Source organism: Corylus avellana, chromosome 1 (assembly GCF_965113065.1).
Source record: "Corylus avellana chromosome 1, dhCorAvel1.hap1.2, whole genome shotgun sequence".
Lineage (NCBI taxonomy): Eukaryota > Viridiplantae > Streptophyta > Magnoliopsida > Fagales > Betulaceae > Corylus > Corylus avellana.
Window position 1 is genome coordinate 6,059,170 of NC_142490.1, and position 20,394 is coordinate 6,079,563.

Consider the following 20,394-nt stretch of genomic DNA (forward strand, 5'->3'; position numbering starts at 1 on the left):
GCTATGTATCATAGTCTTTGGTGAGTGAAGCAAATAATTGGGCTTTAAAACATCTACATGAGCCAAATGGATATAAATAAATAAATAAAACAGAGCAGCTGTGACCTTTCAATTTCCACGTCACAACTCCCAACTCTTTCTTCTGACGTTTAGTGGGAAAGGGTGTTCTTCCTTCTTATTTTTAAAACCAAAAGGACAAGAAGCTATATATATTGTCAAAGAGCGAGATTATACAAAAGGACAAGAAGCTATAGTCTCATTACGTCTAAACCTTGCTTAGAGGAGTCTCATAACTTTTTCAACTTTTTCCATGCCATATGGTCTAAACATTGCTTAGAGGAGTCTAATAACTTTTTCAACTTTTTCCATGCCATATGGGTGGACTATGATAATCTTGAGAGATTGTCAACAAATTCGACTACTCCCAAGTGGTTGGATGAAAGCCACTATTGATCACTCTCAATAGTCTCCTCTTGCAATAATGTGATCCATGGGGCAAGGCACGCACATGGCAGTGTACCAAGAACTTTAAGCACCTCTGGCAGCATTTATGGAATACATAAATTACATCAATTTCTCATGTTATAAACAGGGAAATTAGAAGAATGCCATTAACACAGCACACCAGCCTTGGAACCATTGGCTTTCTAACCCATTTTCTGCAGCCATGGAATGTCATTTACTAGTAGTACCTTTGCATGAACAAATTACATAAGAGAACAGTGCAATGGGGTAAAAAATATATCTAGAAATATAACTCAAAGAACTAACTAATATGAGACATTGAAAATGTTTTATTTCCAAAAAGAAAAAAAAAAAATTTAAAAAAAAAAAAAAAAATAGCCTTCACAACATTGTTTCTATGACTAGGTATGTGACCAAACTACAGATCTACAAATCTTTCGACATCATAATATCCCTAAATTTAGCTCCTCAGAAAAGTCCCAAGGAACACTTTACTTAATTCTGTTCGAGTCAAAAAACCCCTATATTGCTGCATGCAGACTCTGCTCCATTATAACACTTTGCAACATCCACTGAAAGTTTGCCTGCTGGCTAGACAAATAATACCATCATCTGTTCAACTATGAAACTGCAAACCGGAAACTTATCCTCGCATTTGGAGAATGCAGCTATACTCAGCAACCAATTGGTTTTCCAAATTTACAAACCTGATAATACTTCGATCACCGTAAGCACCCGTGAAGAATTATATTCCCAGTATTTTACACAAGCACAAGATCACCTGCAAATATTAATTGAAATTGCTAAGACATGATTGGATCACTGACTGTTTTTCGTGATAGAGTGAGATTAAGATTCCACACCCCCCCCCCCCCCCCCCCCCCATCCCCTCCCCCTTTTTTTGGGTGTGTGTGTGGGTGGGGGGAACAGGGGGGGAAGAGGAGATAAGAAGACCTTGTTCTAAAAAAGTGTGAAGTTAATTTTTGTCTTGTTCTAATCAAAATGTAAACACATTCAAACTTGTTCATCAGAACTTAAATCAAGTGACAACCTTTTTTGGACCCAAAAAAAAAAAAAAAAAAAAAAAAACCTTTATATATATCAATACCAAAATCCACCTCCTCCACTTTTGAATTCCTAAGATAGTTTTGCAGGAAAATGTTTTCCACATGCCATAAATCATCACTTATTTTGTATATGCAACAAATATGGAATTGGAAGATAGTTCAGAGAGACACCAAAAAAACAAACAAGTTGATAGTAAAATTAGGTTAGCACACACCTCCTCCTGGATGTCATATGAGTCACCTGGGCTGGACCACTCTATAATTGAGAATAAGGTCGTCAGATTTCTTCCATATATAAGCTCGTACTGTGGCTAAGCTCATGTCTGGGGACAAGACCTGGAAAAAAGCAAAATAGTTTTTCTAAATGCGCACCAAAGCTGCCACATGAGAATACTGAAAGCAACTCCATTCATTTAAACTTGGCATCAATCAAATCAAGCTGTTCATAATGCATTGAGCTCTTTCTTCAACCAATATATGAGCTCTCAAGGAGTCTCAAAGTTGAGCTATCAACTTTGGTTCCTGAAGACTTCAATTTAACTCTAAAAGAAGACAGTCAGATTCTGATTGCATACTGTGTAGCTTAAGCATTGGAAATCAATTCCTAGACTTTATAACATAGAAAAAATTATAAAAATAAAATAAAATAAAGGAAATTGGAGAGTGAAATATTGTAATATATTAGATTGCTAGTTTCTAATAAATTTTAGTTTAAGCCGGTCCATATTTCATTCAGTACTCCAGCATTTAGTTCAGGAGACAAACAACAACAAATTGAAAATCAAACAATACATAGAGAGAATAACTTTTATAAGGACTTGGCACAAACCAAGTCTTTTGTGCCCAATATTACGAGGATGACATATAACATGAAACAACAAAAGTGAGTGTTGTGAAAACACCAAATCTTTTATCTTTCTCTTTTGATTTGTTCTTTATTTCTTGGTTTTTTTGAATTTTGAATTTTGTAAATAAGAGATAGATTTGGTGTTTCTACAACACTCACTTTTGTTGTTGTTCCATGTTGATTTGTCATCCTCTCAATGGCAGGCACAAATGACTTGATTTGTGCCAAGTCCCCATAAAAGTTATTCTCTATATAGAAGAAATAACAGCTATAGATATTCAATATCTTCAATGTAGAAGAAAATATGAAGGTGAAAGATTCTTTTATGAGAATAATGCCCTGTATGATCACAGTGACACTTACTATTCAATAGTTTCTGAAAACACAAAATTAGTAGTTTGTCCATATACACAGTTCGGAGCATGGTCATAGAGATTTTGTAGATTTAGATGACTACCATCAAAAGCAGCAAATTTCAAGTATCGAAAGAGGTTCCAATAGTTCGACCCCTCATTAATCCTAAACCCGAAACTGCCTTGACAAGTTTGAAGGCATTTTGAATCTTTGAAATTGGCACAATCTTGAAGAACATGCCAAGGCTAATCAACATGTTAGATACCTAACTAAACCAGTAGCCAAAATAAAATATATGTCAATATGCTATAGAACCAAGTAATATCAAGATTCAGACAACTCATGCATCATTTGTACATGTCAAGTATGGACAGAGGATCAAAGTTGAGCATCAGATTTGCTCAACATCAACCACAAGATACTTCAATTCCACTTAGATTTTCTTGTTACTTTCAAAACTGTCCATAAATATTTGCCTACTTCAATTCCACAGAAATACCTCACTTTCTCCAATGATCCCTGGGCGACAAATTTAACTTTCCTCCCTTCCCACATTGAATAGCAACAAACATAGAGGGCAAAGTTGGAAAAATGAAATTCAACAAGTGAAAGCATGATTTATATAATGTCATTCTAACTTCAAAGAGGACATCTTAGTGGGAAGGAGTACAAAATTTCCAGAACAAGATTTATTAAGTTATTTTCTTTATCATTTCTATATTTCTCTCACACATTCTAATTTTATTAAACATTTCCAGCACCATAAATTCATGGTTTATATACCAGAATCTCATCAAAAAGTTCATCTATTCAAACTATATATCCAAGGAGTAAATCCGCTTGCCTGATTGTTGCACAATATCTCTATTGAAGGTTTAAGCTTCTGCCAAGCCTTCAATCCAGACCGAAAAGATCCATCTCCAACTACTGAGTGCGGTAACTGCCCTCCAAGTCCAGGAGCAAATGCTCCATCCGGATTTCCACCATCCAAGGGTTTGTCAAGGACCATCTTTTCTAGGACATAATTAATGACCTACGTCAACAAAGCAAAAGATCTGCATTATTCATACTTGATTCTTCCAAACCATGCAGAAGAAGCACTTTAATATAACATAACATTGATCTGAAGCAAGAAAGTTGATATTTTCTCCAATCAATGAAAGTCACTCACATTCTGACGATACAAGTCAAACCAATGCATATGATTATATGAGAATGTGCATGTGTAGAGCCATACCCACCAGAACACAGCCATAAAATTTTACCTTTCTACAGAAGGCTTGTCATACCAACATTTCATCACAGAAAGCTTGTCTCTTAAATTGAAGATAGCAAGGCACCCATTATAATACACAGAAAATGACGTGCTAGTTAATTTCCGCTTTCTCGCATCTCGTCTTCGCATTCACAGTTCATATGTTAAAGAAGGGAATTATAACTGATTCACATGTCATCTTTATATTATAAAAAGTGGATTAATGATGGGAGTTCGGATTTTTATCAGCCCACAGTGTGTTTGCTTCACTGATACAAAAGGATCTGTATTTTTCTATTGCAGATGAAACACAGTATTTAGTTGCCAATAATTCAGTATGTCATCAAAAATCAAAATAGAACATTTTCTTCAGACAAAGGTAATTTAATCATAAAAATAATGTGAAAACATTTGTCTGTTCACTAAAAAGAAAACCAAAAAACTCACCTTTTGAATCCTCAATATACGAGGTGCACTTAGTTTCCCTTGTGTCAGGATCTGGACAGCGGAACCTTCACATGGATGTAAATAAAAACTGCACCTGCAAAATGGTAAAACAAGTTGTTGGGTGAAAAATTGCTTTCGTTGGCAAATAATACTCGAAAGACATGTACAATCATTGCACTCTTTCAGCAGAATGAGATTCTACCTGCAAAAAAGAATTCAACAGACCATTTTTTTCCCTTTTCTTTTAAATCCAGCTAAACAAGAATTTGAAAACATCTTCCAATTTTATTTTATTTTTAATAAGTAATGAAGTTTATATTATTAAAAAGCATAAGATGCCCCTAAGTACACAGGCAATATACACAAGAGGATTCAAACGAGCAAGAAACCCAAACGATACAGCAAGACCACCCAAAACCTATCCAAAGAATAATAAGAAATTGCAGCCTCAAGGAGACAAACCAACAGAATCCTCAAGACAATAAGGCAGCAAATCTTTTATTAACTTCTCAAGCATATACAAGAATCATAGTTTCATAATAGTTTTATTTGATTCTAGCAGAACAGTATGCTAGAGTCAAGTGCTTCATGCAGAAAACATGGACATAAGTAAGCATATACATTGGAAACATGTTAACAGATAGTGACTTATTTCCCAGTTTTAATACCCAACAGAAAAACTTATTTCCCAGTTTTATATCACATTACTTATCAAAAAAAAACAGAAAGCACCAGCAACTGTCAAACACACAACAGGAACTAGAAAAGGCAGTTCTACAACCAAAAAACAAATGTATTGAAAGTTAGACAGTTACTTGGTATTTTCTCTGGGAGGTAGGCGATTATTTAACACACAATCCAGACACCAGAAAGGAAAGTCTTTCTCATCTTCAGTTCCATCTAAATCGGTAATTTTCTTTCTCCATGGACCTCCATGGGAGCCCTCAGTTATAATGGAAGGAGGGGAAACAGTAGAAAATTCGAATGGAGGATACACCATGGCATCATTGTCGGCATTAGAATCAGCCTCAATTCTTGAATGCACAATACTTCTATGGCTAATATCCTTCCCAGGTAACACATCGCCATTGGCGGAAGGCAGCGTTCCAAATCTTTGCTTTCTTTTCGCCAACCAATGAGCCAAGAGTCCTTTAAGAGTTTCTCGAGCTAGATTAACCTGCAAAAATACCAGCCATGCAAACAAAGATTTCATGAAAATGTACAGAAAGAAAGCTTCAAGTAGAGGTTGATTCTGAAACTTGCTTTTAATTTCTTACTATTGATGGTCATCTTAATTTCTTATCATTGATGGTTATATAAAGAGAAATCCTCTACATATGTAGAACAACTAGAATGGTTTGGGAAACCAGAGGATCGTAACACTCAGCAACTTATACATGGTGTCAGAGTGTTATGACCAAACTTAAGAACTTTTAAATTTTTGAGACTATTTAACGATCTTACTGGTTTATAGGGTTCTTTCAAAAGAAGCAATATATTCACAAAGATATAAGACAACAATTTCATTCTCTCAGAGGAAACAAAACTGAATAAATATTCAACAGAATAAAGCCAAAAAGAAATAAGTATGTAAACATTTTTTTATCAAGTCGAAAAGGGAAAATGATCACATATTTCAACCTGTAATGTACCAACATTTGGTGCAAAGTTGAATATCCACAAAGAACAAATAATATCAATACAAGAATGACATCAATCTAGAATACAAGACATATAGCATATCCCCAAACTGGCCCCAGGAAAAAAAAAAAAAAAGAGAGAGAGAGGAAAGAGGAAAACAAAAGAAGTGAGAAGGGAGGACAAATCCATTCAAATAAAGTACCCTAAAAATAAATAATAAATAAATAAAGCAACAGTAAGAGCTTGTAATTTAAATGTGTATACCTTATCATCCTCGGGTTTCCCCACAATGTTAAGGTCAGCTGAGTACATCTCAGCCGAAAAGCATTGCGGGGTGTCCAAATGGATAGATAAACTTCCAAGCCTGGTATCCACTGTGAACCATGCAGGAATGCTTACCTGAAGCAGTAAGAAGATCATAATGAAAATAATCAGAATTGTCGGAGTGAAACCACAAAGTCTCTCATATAGCTATATTAGAGAAATCATACCATCTCAAATAGCTCTTCCTTTTTTTCCTCAAATGACACCTGGAATATTGACAATAAAAGCATGAATGATTATGGGGTTCTCCCAAAATGAAATTTATAAACTTACTAATATATGAAAATATATTGCAAGAAATAACCCGGGCCCTTACAAAAACAGGCATTAGTGCCATGTGAACAATCATATCATTCTAGTCAGATACAATACAAGTACATAAAAAAAGAACTAGTGTAACCTTTCCATAATCCTCAACCACAATGCCCCTGGTGATCTCCCACAGCTTGACTGAACCAGCAGTATCCTGTTAATGAGAGATTTAGATTTTATGAGGTCTCATTTTGAGGGGCATCAAAACTAAAGATTTTTTTTGGCAACTAATAATCCAATCTTATTAAAACAAAACTAAAGATTACAAATAACAAAATGATTTTTATCATGGTAAAATATGAGGGAAGCATCATGATTACCTTAGTCAACACATGCCTTCTATTATTCAAAATTTCATGCTGTACTATTCCAGGAGTTCCAGGTATGGTAATCGTCGGTTCTTTGTAAACAGGAACCTACACAACAATGCCAAAAGACCAGTACCTCAATGAGTCAGAACACTAAGCTCAATCCCCAAAATGCAAACATCCAAAAGAAACAAACTCAAGAATTAAAAAGACCAACAAGAAACAAAAACTCCAGAATGCTGATTTACCAGCATCCAATAATGACACATGTCATCGACCTAAGACATGCAATAGCATCATCAAATCAATACAAATTATGAAGAAACAGAAAGAAGCATTACTCACAGGGGTAGATCCCTCTAAGGAAACCCTCGCCCGCGAAAAGGATAAGTTCCCAGCTAAGAAAGAACCACCTCTTTGAAAGACCTTCTGAGGGTTGCATCCTTCAGCAGGCCATCTATTAACAGTAGAATCAGTAGTTGCAGCCCATATACTATCGTCATGCAAAGCCAATTGCAGAATAGGGTGTTCCCCTGTGCAAAGCAAAAGACTCTCTCTTGTCGCCAAGTCTGTCAAGTACAACTGAGGGTATAAACAGAATTGGGCATCAAAAAGATGAGCATGAAAGCTAAATAGAAAGAGACATTCAAAAAAAAAAAAAAAGCTAGACAATAGAGCGTAATGAGAAAAATTAATTATTTTATACAAGAAAACTGTACTCACAGAAAGGTCTCTCCCACCACTATAAACATGACTAAATGTTGGAGTGCTGGCAAGTGCCCAAACAGAATCTGTATGCACAGCATACGAATGCACACAGCGCTGCTGGCCAAGATCCCAGAGTCTATAAAGAGAGGTGGTAAATTGGTTAACTATGACCAAAGGACAAGTGCTGATATTATGCACATACACGTCTGTATGCTTACATATGATGCATTGTTATTTTACAGAAGAAGAAAGTTGTCAGATATCTACCTGATCATAGAGTCCGAAGATCCTGATAAGCAAAGTCTGCAAGAATGAAGTTTACAAAAACCATCACTAATTTGCACGAACAAAAAATATTATAAAATACAGTACACATGAATACGGCATAGGTGAAACACCCAACCAGAATGGTTACCATAAAGATGGTTGGCCTAAGTATGTCTTGTGTATGTGAGGTGGTATGAAAGCAAATTTGCATGGAAGGATTGTTGATTTTGACAAATTAAAAGAAGAAGAAGAAAAAAGGCAACCCATATATCCACTGAAAACTTGGCAACTGATAGCCCAAATTCGAACAACCAATTAACAAGGTTTCAAGAAAAGCAAGAGCCCCAACTGAAATATTTCAGCCAAACCCAGTGTAAGCATAGTATCTAAAACAAAGGTAGGGATGGGATTCGAATTTTTACCCAAAACAAGGAAAAAGGATCATGCTGGTCATTTTGCACACTGAAGATTTATGATAATGGTTAGACATTCCATAGTATATCAGTTAACCCAATTTCCATAACATTTCCTGGCACACATCAATCATCAAGAATGGAATTTTGACAGAAACTACCATCAACCCAAACATAAGAAAAAAAAAAAATTATAAAGCAACACCATTTTACGAAACTGCAAATATATCTGCTAACTGTTGAAGTGTCCGCGTACAATCATTAGCAGACTGAGCAGATCCACCAAATGTTTTTATAAAAACTAAAGCAGGGTAGTCCAAGGAACAATAACAGATATGAAGCTTCCCCTAGATTCCACCAATTTCTTTATAACAAATAGACATGCTCTCATCCTTCCTTTCACTAATACTGACCTATTCAAACATTTTGGTTGAGCACATCCACTGAACAGTATCCCTAACTGTAAGATACTATTATCTTACATAGGTCTGACTTCTGCACTTCTTTTCTATAGAATAGGGAAATTGTAAAACTCACTTCCTCTCTAGCACATGCTGAAATACCTATCAATAGACATTCTAGCGGTCATGTTATCTTTTTCAAATACTCCCCTCAGATGTTATCACATTTAACAAGTATACATGACAAGCTCTATGAACAAATTAAAAATCAGACTCCCTCCAATTATTCAAGTTTCTGAGAACATTTCATAACATGACATTAAATTTGAGATATAGAACTATTCAAGTCAAATGAATGCAATTGGAGGAAATGGGTCAAATTGTTTTCAGTCTTATTCAAATATAATTCCCATGATCCTATCACCTGTTACAGATATTGAATTGTGAAATTCCTAAATTGAACCTAGAGCTAAAAAAATATTAAAAATTTTACAAACATAACTTTGGTGTATAAATCAAGGAAAAAAATGCAGACCCAATCAAATGTACCTGCCAGTAGAATCCAGAAGCAAAGTCCTAATGTTATCCGTATGCCCTCGTAGTTTCATAGTCTTTGAACCAGTTCTTGGGTCCCAAACACGAACAACCTAGAGAAAAAATAAGAAAATGAGACAATCTATACCTTATATGATGATAAAAGTTATCAGAGTCGATTCAACCATAAATATCAGAATATACAGCCACCTCAAATAATTTCATAGGTAATACAGAAATATAACAGAGGTATAACAGTTACCATAAATATCAGAATATACCTTCTCAGTTCCACCAGAGACAAGAAGTGTTCCACTATCATTCATTGCTAATGCATAAACTGACTCCTTATGGCCTTTGGCAGCAATTGGAACATATCCATGGGACTGACTTGTGTGCGCAGAAATGCTGTTGCTTGAGCTTATAGTACGTAAACTTGTAATCGGTAGGGAGTTCCCTGATCCATTGACACCATTTGAACAATCATCTTCCATTGCATCACCTGACTTTGAGACTGGAACAAGTGCAGCTTCTAGATCCCATACGAAAACCTCCCCTCCAAGGCCCCCAGAGGCAACAATATTGCTCTAAAATGCATGACACTATAAAAGGATCAGAAAATGACTTTCATGGAATTTATAATATGCCTCGAGCACAATTTCTGCTATCATATTGAATTAGAAAATGATATACATAGTAGGATGCACTGACAGGAACCTTTCATACATGCTCTTAATAAGGCCCACACAAAATTTGACAAGAAATTACATTTTTTTCTGCGGCAGCAAGGCAAGTAACATAGTCAGAGTGTTGACGGAGAGTCCTCGTACACGTTCCATCAGACAAACAGTTCCATGTCTGGTTTATGACAACAAGTATTATAACACACAATCATGTCAGTCAACAATACCACAACCAAAGATATTGCAGAGTACAGAACTAACAACAATGATCAAAATTAACAAACCTTAAGGGTGGTATCTGAGGAACAGGAAACAAGCGTATTATCACCTGCAAGGACAGCATCATTAACCTGCACAACCAGCGGCATTCCCCCATATACTCAATTATAAATTGTACATGCAATACAGCAGAAGCAGTATCACGAGCTAATATCTTATAAAGATAGAAGAATTATAAATCTTAATATTTAAACACATTATACAAACGAAGATATCAACATTTGACGTCTAACACTATTTCTTTTCCCTTTTCCCACATTAGCTGGGCTGAAGAGATAATAATAGAGATACAAGAGCCCAAAAATATCTAACAAAACATAAGACATTAAACATGTTTAATACTCTTTTATTCTTTTTCCCCTCCTTTATTTTAGTGTGGAAGCTCAACTCTAACAGCAATAACTATACTGGAATTCAGCTGGAGAAAAATAACTTAAATTGGCTCCTTCTCAACCCCAACCGAGTAATAAGCTTAAAAGAATAACTGAAGTTGCAACATTACCAAATGACAACTGTCAAAATTGAAGCATCCAATTATCTCTTTTAGTAACTAATGATACGTGAAAAAATAAGGGCAACAGAATGGAGAGAGATAAACAGTACCCAATCCACATGAGACTCAAAAGTAGTAGAGCAGGTAGATGCATCTTCATTCAAAGCCCATCTTTTAAGCGTGCCATCACGGCTCCCAGTGAAGAGGTAATCACGCCCATCAGCTCCTGATGATTTCAAGACAGCAATACAATTTACGCCTGCAGAATGCTGCAGACAGAGAAACATTGCAAAACGCAGTAATATGAGAATTTATAACCCCATCAACAGTAGTAATGTTATTACCCTAAATTTCCTCTGAGAATTCAATAAAAGCTCCACAAAGAGGGAAGGAAGGTGGGGGGAGGGGGGGAACACATGGATGAGTTCCAAATGTACTGGGGTGCCGCTTAGGTTATGGATCTGACACTTCCACAATTAAACTGTGGGAGACGTTTAAGTTTCAAATGACCTTCCAACATGAAAAGGAGATAGTCATACTTCTTTCAAGTGAAAAAACAAATTAGTGACTAATGACTGATTTTTATCACCTTCATCACAGAAAGCAAAATTGCAAAGCTAAAGTTTAAGGCAGAATGTACTCTAATAATTGCATGACTGTTGGTGTCCAAGCTTAAGCAACACACACCATTTTTTGTATAATGCAAAAAAAACAAAAAAAACAAAAAAAAAACTATGACGCCTATGCCAACCAAATGAAGGGCTCAAACGCATTTCCCTGCAGAAAGGATTTTGTGCTTTCAAACCTTGAACAAGGAAACAAAATAAAATTAAAAATTTGAACAATTAAACGATTAGAATTGTCACGAATCCATGGAAAATATATAATAAACGCATCTAAACACAAACAACAAAAGGATAGCAAAATTTTCAACAATTCAGCAGAACTCATGTTTATTATGGATATATAGATATACAGGTGGTTATATGCAAAACCAAATTAACCTTGCCAGTCATCAATGATTTACAATTCTGTTGGGCCCCAGCTATGGGAACACGCTTGCTAATACACATGATCATAGGTTGCTTGAACAAGGAATGATATATCACGTTTAAGTTGAATTGGATAATTGAGGAAGTGAAACAATGATAATGAGGAAAACCTTCAATGTATTTGGTGGGGACACTACAACAGAATCTTTTTTTTATTTGGATCACAGGAACTCAGTTAAAATCAGGAGAAGCATGGCATCATTGAATCATGATAAAGCAAAGAAAAACCAACCAACAGAAAATCACAGCATCACGATGATAATGACAGATCTCTAACCAAAAAAATAGCAATATAGTTTTTTTTGATAAGTAAACTATTGAAATTGGTAAATTAGGGCCTCAGTGAGCAATATAGTAAACACAGTGTACTGAAAAGGAAGAAAGAAAAAATATCTCCAGTCGAGTACTTACCTTCCTTTTAATGGCCTGAGACAAAAGAATGAAGGTGTCTCTTTTAGGCAAAAGTAAAAAATAAAATCTTAAAGCTGTGAGTTTCATAAAAAAGAAAAGAAAAAAAGTAATTCACCTTTCTGTCATCTGCATCATTCAACACGTATGTTAACCTCTTCTCCTTACGAGGGCGAGTAGAACTGTTTGTGTTGCCCGCACTACCCACACGGTGCATTTCAGAAACCACTGGAACATATTTATATTATTAACAAATAAATCAGAAATAATGAAACCACAAATATCTTAAGTTAATCACCAATGATTTCTTCAAAACTGGTAAGTCAGTGCTATCATACGCCCTTGGTTCCCACAATATAATACCAAAGTTGGCATTCTGGTCTTTTATAAAACACTAACTATAAGCATTTTCTTTGCCTTTTCATTTAAGATTCAGTGGTTAATAATTTACACCAATTTGAAAAATACAACACCAAGAGCAGAAAGTTCTACATTTCCCAACTTTCCATGCAAAACAGGTAAAATTATAATTTTAGAAGATTGATAATAAGAATACAATACCACGATCACATTCAAAATTTAAAATATATATATATAAAAAATAAAAAAATAAAGAATAAAAATTGTACAACCATAATTGACATTATGAATATGGGCAAGGGCAAACTAGGCCAGTGCCCACCGGATACAAATAGGTGATATTCAAGCTGAGATGGACCAACAATACCCAAGTCTAGCATGACCCCACTCGCATTGTTACTTGTCAAACATGAACGAATATTTACGCAGTGATTTTCTTTTATTCATATCCTAAAATGGTAACTTTTATGAAATAATGTACTGTTTGCCTTAGAAGGAAATTGAGGCCCAATCTCTCACTGCATAACTTCTTTTTCTTTGAAAGAAAATTCATCAAAAGAAAAAAGAAAAAAAAAAGTAGGCCTCACAAGAAGCTACAATCTCATAGAAGTGCAATCCACGAGGAAAAGGAGAAGAACGGGAGAGGGGGGAATAATGAGGATAATGTATTATATGTGCATATAAAAACAAGCAATGTGTGTGGTAAAATCTTGTAAAATGTCGAAGCGCTGCTAATACCTTGGATTGTTAAGTTGTGACATTTATCAGGTTGATTGAAGTTTCTAAATAGTGTGTGTGATGGATTTAACAACCTAACCCATCCTACCACTTCCTCCTGGCATTCCTTGGCCTAATCTCAAATTCCACCCAACCTAAAACAATTGTTTTTTTTTAAGAAAGCAACTTTAAAATCAAGTACCAATTCATAAAAAAAGCAACTACCATCATTAACCTAATCGCATCCTATACTTTGATCCACCAAAAGAAGTACACGCATATGGGACCAAGACAAGCCTTCATGAGAGCATGAGTCGCGCAGCGCGCTGGAAAGACTTTCAAGTGAAACAGACAGCATTCCTTCACATTTAATATATACATATACCGAAAGAGATGACCTTAGGAAACAAAAGGATCAGCTCCAAAATCCCAATGATACTGATAGTTACCCAACTCTAGCTCCATTCATGCATAGCCAAGCATGAGTCATGCTGGTGATACTATCAAGCCAAAGAAGCTTATTATTATTACACAAAGCACTAACAGCCTGAGAAAGCAAAAGGTGCTCCACGGTTCCAAAAACACTCATAATTTTTTAAATTTAGCTCTATTAGGTTCATTTGAGATGAACCATCCATTCTCACTTGCCTATCTCAACTTCCTTCATTCCCTACATTTGTCACAGCCAAAGAACAAAAAATTAAACACCCAAAAATTCCACCCTATCTTCCCCACATTTTCTCTCAGCCACCACAAAGCCCAAAGCTGCTTATCTCAAACACACTCGCAAAACCCATCAAACCATTCCAAGTCTAAACTTCTCAATGGCCCAAGACTCACCTAATTCACCATCGAAAACAAAAACAGAAACAAGACCCAGTATAAGATTTCAAACACCGCAAACCCCGGGAAAAACCCCATTGATCCTCACCCAATTACGTAATCGGATCATGAAATTTATGGTTTCAACGCATAATGAACCAACCCAGTAATTCTAAAACCCCAACAAAAAATACAAAATCAAAAAAAGAAAAATACATAATCTAGAAAAAAACAAAACTACATAAAACATATAAAGATCCTTAGAAAACAAACCAAAACCCTAACCTTGAATCAGTGACACAATTGAAGCTCTCTCAGCTTGTTTTCTTCTCCCACTGCCGAAGTTCCAAATTAGAGAGGGAGATAAACGAGAGTAAAAAAATTAGTTGTGTGGGTTTCGATTTTATTGTGGCAAATAGCGAAGTCCTTTGACTCGGTTTTTTGGGTTTAATCGAGGTCACAAGGGTCATTTCGCATGAACAGATATGCATATGGGAAGGGAGGCACAGCTGTACTCGATGGTGTGGGGCATTTTTCCTGTACTCGCTTCGCTGGCCGTCGGTCTGTTAGGTGGGGCCGGATTGGGCAACGAAGAGGAGGGCGTGCAATCAATGAGGAGGGTGTTGAATTACGAAAATGTCCCTTAGCGAGTGCGTTTTGTTTGGAGTGGGGTGCGAGTGTGGTTTGGGTTTTTGGAGGGATAAAAGTAGGTCAGTTTCGCTATTTTGCCCCCACGTATTTCAGGTATTTGTGTATATTCCCTGAATCTTTGGCTCTTTTCTAATTTTTCTCCTTCTTTAGGTACTGCTCTACATAAGAGTAAATATATAAATTTATAATGATTTTTACCTTCGGAATTTTGCTGTGGTTATGCTCGAGTAATGCTATACATCATCGTCATTATTTTTTTTATCTCTTCAAAGTTTACTTGATGTAATTTTTTATAGTATTTAGTGCATAAAAATTAGTATTTTAGTTGAAATGGCCACGTCACATAGGCTTTAAAATATATAAAGTGGATGAGAGGTGATGAATAGAATTTTACTCGCTCATGCATGTGTTTCATTTTTTAAAATAAAAAAGATAAGAGTAATGTTATTTAATAGAATGTTATATGACTGTCATACTGCTAGAATGACATGCCACTGAAAATCATCTATTTTTTTTAAGTGTTGATTCAATAATTAATTTTCATTATTACATCATCAAGTTATATAACAGTCTACAAACCTCAATGAAAAATATTACTCAATATTCTCAAGTAGCATTACAAATCTTTATTATAATTTTATCTTTTGGAAGGGCAATAATAACTAAATAATAAATGTTATTTAGTATACTGTTATATAACTGTCATATAATTGAGATGATGTAACAGTGAAAATCAGCTAATGAATATTCTTTTTTGAGATATAATAATGGTTCAACTAAGTTTCATCTAAGACCCAATTTTTGTGGATATATGTTTTGATTTTTGTCTCTCTTTTGAAATTTTAATTTTGAACCATTTGACACAACTCTTATATAGTTTTGTACCACGTAAGTAAAAATTGGGTCTTAGATGTGGGGCTCAGTTAAGCCCATATCATACCTCTTCTTTTTTACAAGTTTTTGTTGATCTAAAGACTCATTGTTATGCCATGACATTCCAATTACATAACAGTTGTATAACATTATACTAAGAGTCTGTTTGAGATTGTGTTTGAGAGGTCTAAAAATATTTTTAACACTCAAAAAGTCAGTTTGAAGAAAAAAGTACTCGTTTGATAAAAAAAATTAAAAGCGTTTTTAGGGGTCCAAAAAGCTTAAAAATTATCAAAACGTACTTTTGGCAAAATTACAAAAATGAAGCTTTTGCCCAAAAGCTTTTTTTGACTTAAAAGCTTTATTTCTCAAACACAATCCAAAACAGACTCCAAATAGCATTACTCAAAATAGAAGTCCTGGTTTTGGCAATACTCCTTGATATTTTCATGTATTAAATTCTTAATGAGTTAAGTCAATCACGAGTTGTGAATTTAATAAAAGAAAATCAACAAATCTATTATAGGACAGCCGTATAACAAATGTATTAGGAGGATATCCAAGTCATCCCAAATCATATCTACATGAATATCTGATCCTTAAGCAAGGAGGAGTTTGAATATCCACCACTGTGAGTCCTTCAAGTGTCAACAACACACAACAAGACGTGCAAGTAATAGAATAGAGAAAGTGTAGGAATATTCTGGGAGGAAACTTGAAACTGTGGGGTCTCAAAGAAAACTCCTAAAAGTTATCGACGTGCCCACACCACATGGATTTGACAATTAGTTCAACAGCTTTCCTTGTTTTTAGTTAACATCTCTTTAAATGAAACCTCATATTCATTTACATGCATTTATGCTTTTGCACCTTCTATCTAACTATGCATACATATTTATTATATTGTAGTATTATAAATATTATTAAATTTGTAAAATTTAATACAAATCATAAGACTTACACTTCACTCTTCTACATGTGTACATATTAAACTATATATTGTTGCATACTAGAGAGAAATAATTTGTATACAATAATAATAGTAAAAGATTCTTTAGAGCTTTATTAGCCAATAGCCATATGCAAACCCACAAAGAAAAATTTACTAAAAACAATAATAATAGTGGTGGCTTCTCCTTCTCGCGTGTGGTTGCCGATTTTGTTCTTTGTAGTGTGGCCTCCTTTAGGTGGCTTTGTTTCAACCTCGTTCAATACTTGTTCTAGTTTTGTGGTCCTTGTAAGGGTCCGAGAAGGGTTCCTACTCTTTATGAATTCATTTGCTTTGCTTTCGTTTGTAGTCCCTAGTAATTCATTTGTTATTTAGGGTTGGCCACCCTATTTGTGTTTTTATTTGGTTGTAATTTTTCTTTTTCCTCTTTCTCATCTTGAATAGAATAAAAAAACAATAATAGTAGTACTAGTCATTCAGGACTCATCTAGCGGAGAAGATGAACCCCTTTTTCATTGTTAAAATAAAAATAATAATAATAACAATGAAACTGAGGAAGACACGTCTAGTGGAAAGTAATTAAAAACCAAATAATGTGGTCTCCTCCTCTCTTTTGGTTTGAACCGTTTGGTAATCATTGTTCGCACATCATTTTTATTTTAAAATAGTAATTACATTGTTTTTTTAGAAAAATTACAGTTTACTCTCCTAAAGTTAATAGTATTTTTCAATTCAAATATCAAAGTTTCAATTTTTTTCAATTCGACCAATGTTATCCCAAAATTCTTATATTACCCTTAGTTTTTATTTTTATTTTTATATTTTTTATGAAGAAAAAAAATTTGGAGGTGCAAAAATGGCCAAATGGGCAAAGGGGTGGCTACGGCCACCCTGAATTTTTATTTTTTTTTTTAATTTTCTATAAAATATATATATATATATATATATATATATATATATGGGCAATATGGGAAGTTTTCGATACAATTGATCAAATTGTAAAAATTTGAAACTTTGAAAGGGTGGATTGCAAAAATTGAAACTTTAGTGTTCGAATTGAAAAACGCTGTCAACTTTAGGGAATAAATTGTAATTTTTCATTGTTTTTTTTTTTAAGTAATTAAAATTCCGACCACGTTATGTGCTTGCCCGTGAATTCAAATTATTAAATTATTATTTTTTAGTCAAAGGAAGCTTTAAGACCATGATCTGAAGTTCTGAACCCATCCACACGGCTTTCTTTGTCTAGAAGACTAGAACCCCAATATTACCTTGAAATAAGCTTTTTCTTGTTTCCTTTTTGTCTTCATTTCATTTATTTAATTATTTATTTTTTTCTGTAGATGCGTATTTTTCTTTTTCTTTTTTTATTGTTTGTAGGTTGTCTAATTTGGTCTTTCTCAATTGGCACATCCTTCTTTTATTAAAAGAACATGCTAAAAGATGAGGTCGATATATTTGCTACTAAAAAAAAAAAACATTAAACTTAGATTGTTGGATGAGATATGACAAAGAATGACACTTGAAGAAAGTATAAATAATGTCAATGTTTTCTGAACAAAAAAAACAATAATAATAATGCCAATATTTTTTTGTTTAGTAAAATAAGGGCGCCCATAAAAAAATTTTAGCATCTTTATTTTAAATGAAATTAATAGTATTAAAAAAAAAACACAATCTCTTTATGTTTTCCTGATCATATATGAGGAACTTAGACTATGAAACATGTATGTTTTGATCTAGTAGCAAACACCACCATGAGTTGAGAAGAGATTGAACATCAAGACGTAAAACCAATGTGAAACAACCAGCCAAACATTCTATAGGTATGTTTCTATATTTTCTAACATCTTGAAACCAAATGGATTATACAATCAAAATGTGTATATATATATATATCATTTTATTGAGAGAAAGTTATGAATGTTGGTATTTTTTTTTTTTTTTTTTTTTTCGGTTTATTGAATTATGATCATTACAATGGGAGTGGTTCAAGCTAAGCCCCCAAAAATAGAAAGAAGCTCCGGTGGTCGGCCTCAACTTCTGGCTGTTTTGATATGGCTGTTGTATTTTGGGAAGGTGACTTTCGAAGCAAGGAGCCACTTCTAGACCAGCATAATTAGATGAACGAGTTAAAAATACTATTCCCTAGCTTACAGTATGTTTTTAGCACAATTTGAATTTATTAATTTTGAAAAATATATTATTATGCGGTTTTTAGTATCAAATTAAATTGAGATTCAATATCTAGACGATACTAAAATTATACTAAAGATGCCACCAAGTAATAGATTTAGCAAGACTAATAAGGAATTATCATATGCCTATAGATGAAGCATGGCGTCTTATCTCATGTCCCACACCTCTTTTCCATTCCGATTTTTCTTCATCGCTTGATAGTTCCATCAAGCTAAATGCTAAGCGTGACAAATACATTTTAAATCATTACTAATTTCAATGATTTAGAATATGCAAAATATACACTAGTTTCAACAAATGAAGTGATTAATATGGAGACTTGAGTTTTTTCAAAACAAAAACGTAACATATATAACATATAAAGTATTTGAGCATGGATAGTTAGGGTTTTTTTTTTTTTTTAGTTAGTATGGGTATTTAGAGTCCGTTTAAGTTTGCGATTTCAAAAAGTGCAATTTATAATTAGTTTTTTAAAAACGTGATTTAAAAAAACGCAGTTAAGCGTTTGACAAAATTGTAATTCGTATGCATTTTTGTTTGTGTAAACTGTTAGAGAAGACATAAATGAAAAAGAATGGCTTTGCTTGTTACTTGTTATTAACCAAGAGACTTGTTATTTGTTTGATCATACACTAAGTTATACTATTTGCTTTAACAACTAAATTGTATTTCAACTGTTATTCCTCAATCTTATATCTAGCTAAGTGATAAATGTTGGAGAAGTGTTAAGGAGCCAAACAAATGAACCCATTTAAACTGAAGTGGCAAGAGTTTTTTAATTAAAAAATGCAATTCTCTCTTCCTTGTCTGCCACTCACGGTTTGTCACGTTAGTTTGAAAATTTTTCTGAGTTTATTTGTTTAGCTCCCTAACACTTCCCTAAATGTTGAGCATGCTTCTTATTATTCTCTTTAGCATATTGGTCCAAAATATTTATGGTATGCTTGACTATGCGTTTGAAGGGTTTAAAAGTGCATTTAACACTCAAAAAGTTCGTTTAGAGAACAAAGTATCAATTTGGTAAAAAAATTGAAAGCGCTTTTAAGGGTTTAAACAACTAAAAAATGGCCAAAATGTATTTTTGGCAAAAAATACTTTTTGACTTAAAAACTCTATTTATGAAACACAATCTCAAACATGCATTTCATTTCTTGACTAGGATTAGAACCGAGGTATTATATTGGTAATAGTGGAACTGACCGGATGAGAAATCAATATATACTTTTGTAAATAAGCTAGATTTGCTTAGGCAAAGACTTCTGGAATATGAGGGAAAGCCAGCAAAGAAAAAGAAAAGAAAACCACTAAAGCAAAGAATGGAAAAAATTTTCAAAACGCGTGAAAGTTGAAATAGCCTTCGGAAAGTTTTTCTAAAAAGAAGAAAAAAAAGTGTCATTAGGCCACGAGGAAATTGGACCCTATCACCCTTTCATATCACCCAACTACGCTGTCCAGAAAGTCCCAAAATCTTGTGTTATTGCGGTCATCTTGAAATGATATTAAATATTGAAGTCTAATGCCACAGTTTCTACTTTTCACATTAAAAAAATAAAAAGAAAAAAACA

The 20,394-nt window shown here is 34.1% G+C and overlaps 1 protein-coding gene across 2 annotated transcripts; it reads right to left on the reverse strand.

The window, feature by feature from the left end:
* Window positions 1-564: 564 nt before the first annotated feature.
* On the reverse strand, window positions 565-14,562 carry LRS1 (Transducin/WD40 repeat-like superfamily protein). 2 transcript variants are annotated; one of them, XM_059579927.2, is made up of 20 exons: window positions 14,443-14,562; window positions 12,377-12,486; window positions 12,262-12,276; window positions 10,909-11,067; window positions 10,311-10,376; window positions 10,112-10,201; window positions 9,625-9,930; window positions 9,359-9,456; window positions 7,996-8,031; window positions 7,744-7,864; window positions 7,366-7,602; window positions 7,033-7,128; window positions 6,801-6,866; window positions 6,568-6,606; window positions 6,341-6,475; window positions 5,251-5,612; window positions 4,436-4,529; window positions 3,578-3,766; window positions 1,748-1,868; window positions 565-1,246 (listed from the first exon to the last, which is right to left on the reverse strand). In XM_059579927.2, exons 2-19 carry the CDS (start codon window positions 12,473-12,475, stop codon window positions 1,770-1,772), a joined length of 2,307 nt encoding a protein of 768 aa, XP_059435910.1. In that variant the 5' UTR covers window positions 12,476-12,486; window positions 14,443-14,562; the 3' UTR covers window positions 565-1,246; window positions 1,748-1,769. The 2 variants fall into 2 exon arrangements, with proteins under 2 accessions (XP_059435910.1, XP_059435911.1); XM_059579928.2 differs by lacking the exon at window positions 12,262-12,276.
* Between the last annotated feature and the right edge of the window lie 5,832 nt (window positions 14,563-20,394).

What these genes read in the sequence shown, in the direction of transcription:
- LRS1 (XM_059579927.2), bottom strand. Translation starts at nt 12,475, where the DNA reads ATGCACCGTGTGGGTAGTGCGGGCAACACAAACAGTTCTACTCGCCCT. An exon ending in TTGAGTCTCATGTGGATTGG is followed by an intron (nt 10,377 to 10,908) that starts GTACTGTTTATC and finishes CTGGTTGTGCAG; the next exon opens with GTTAATGATGCTGTCCTTGC. An exon ending in GAAGGCATGTGTTGACTAAG is followed by an intron (nt 6,867 to 7,032) that starts GTAATCATGATG and finishes TCTCATTAACAG; the next exon opens with GATACTGCTGGTTCAGTCAA.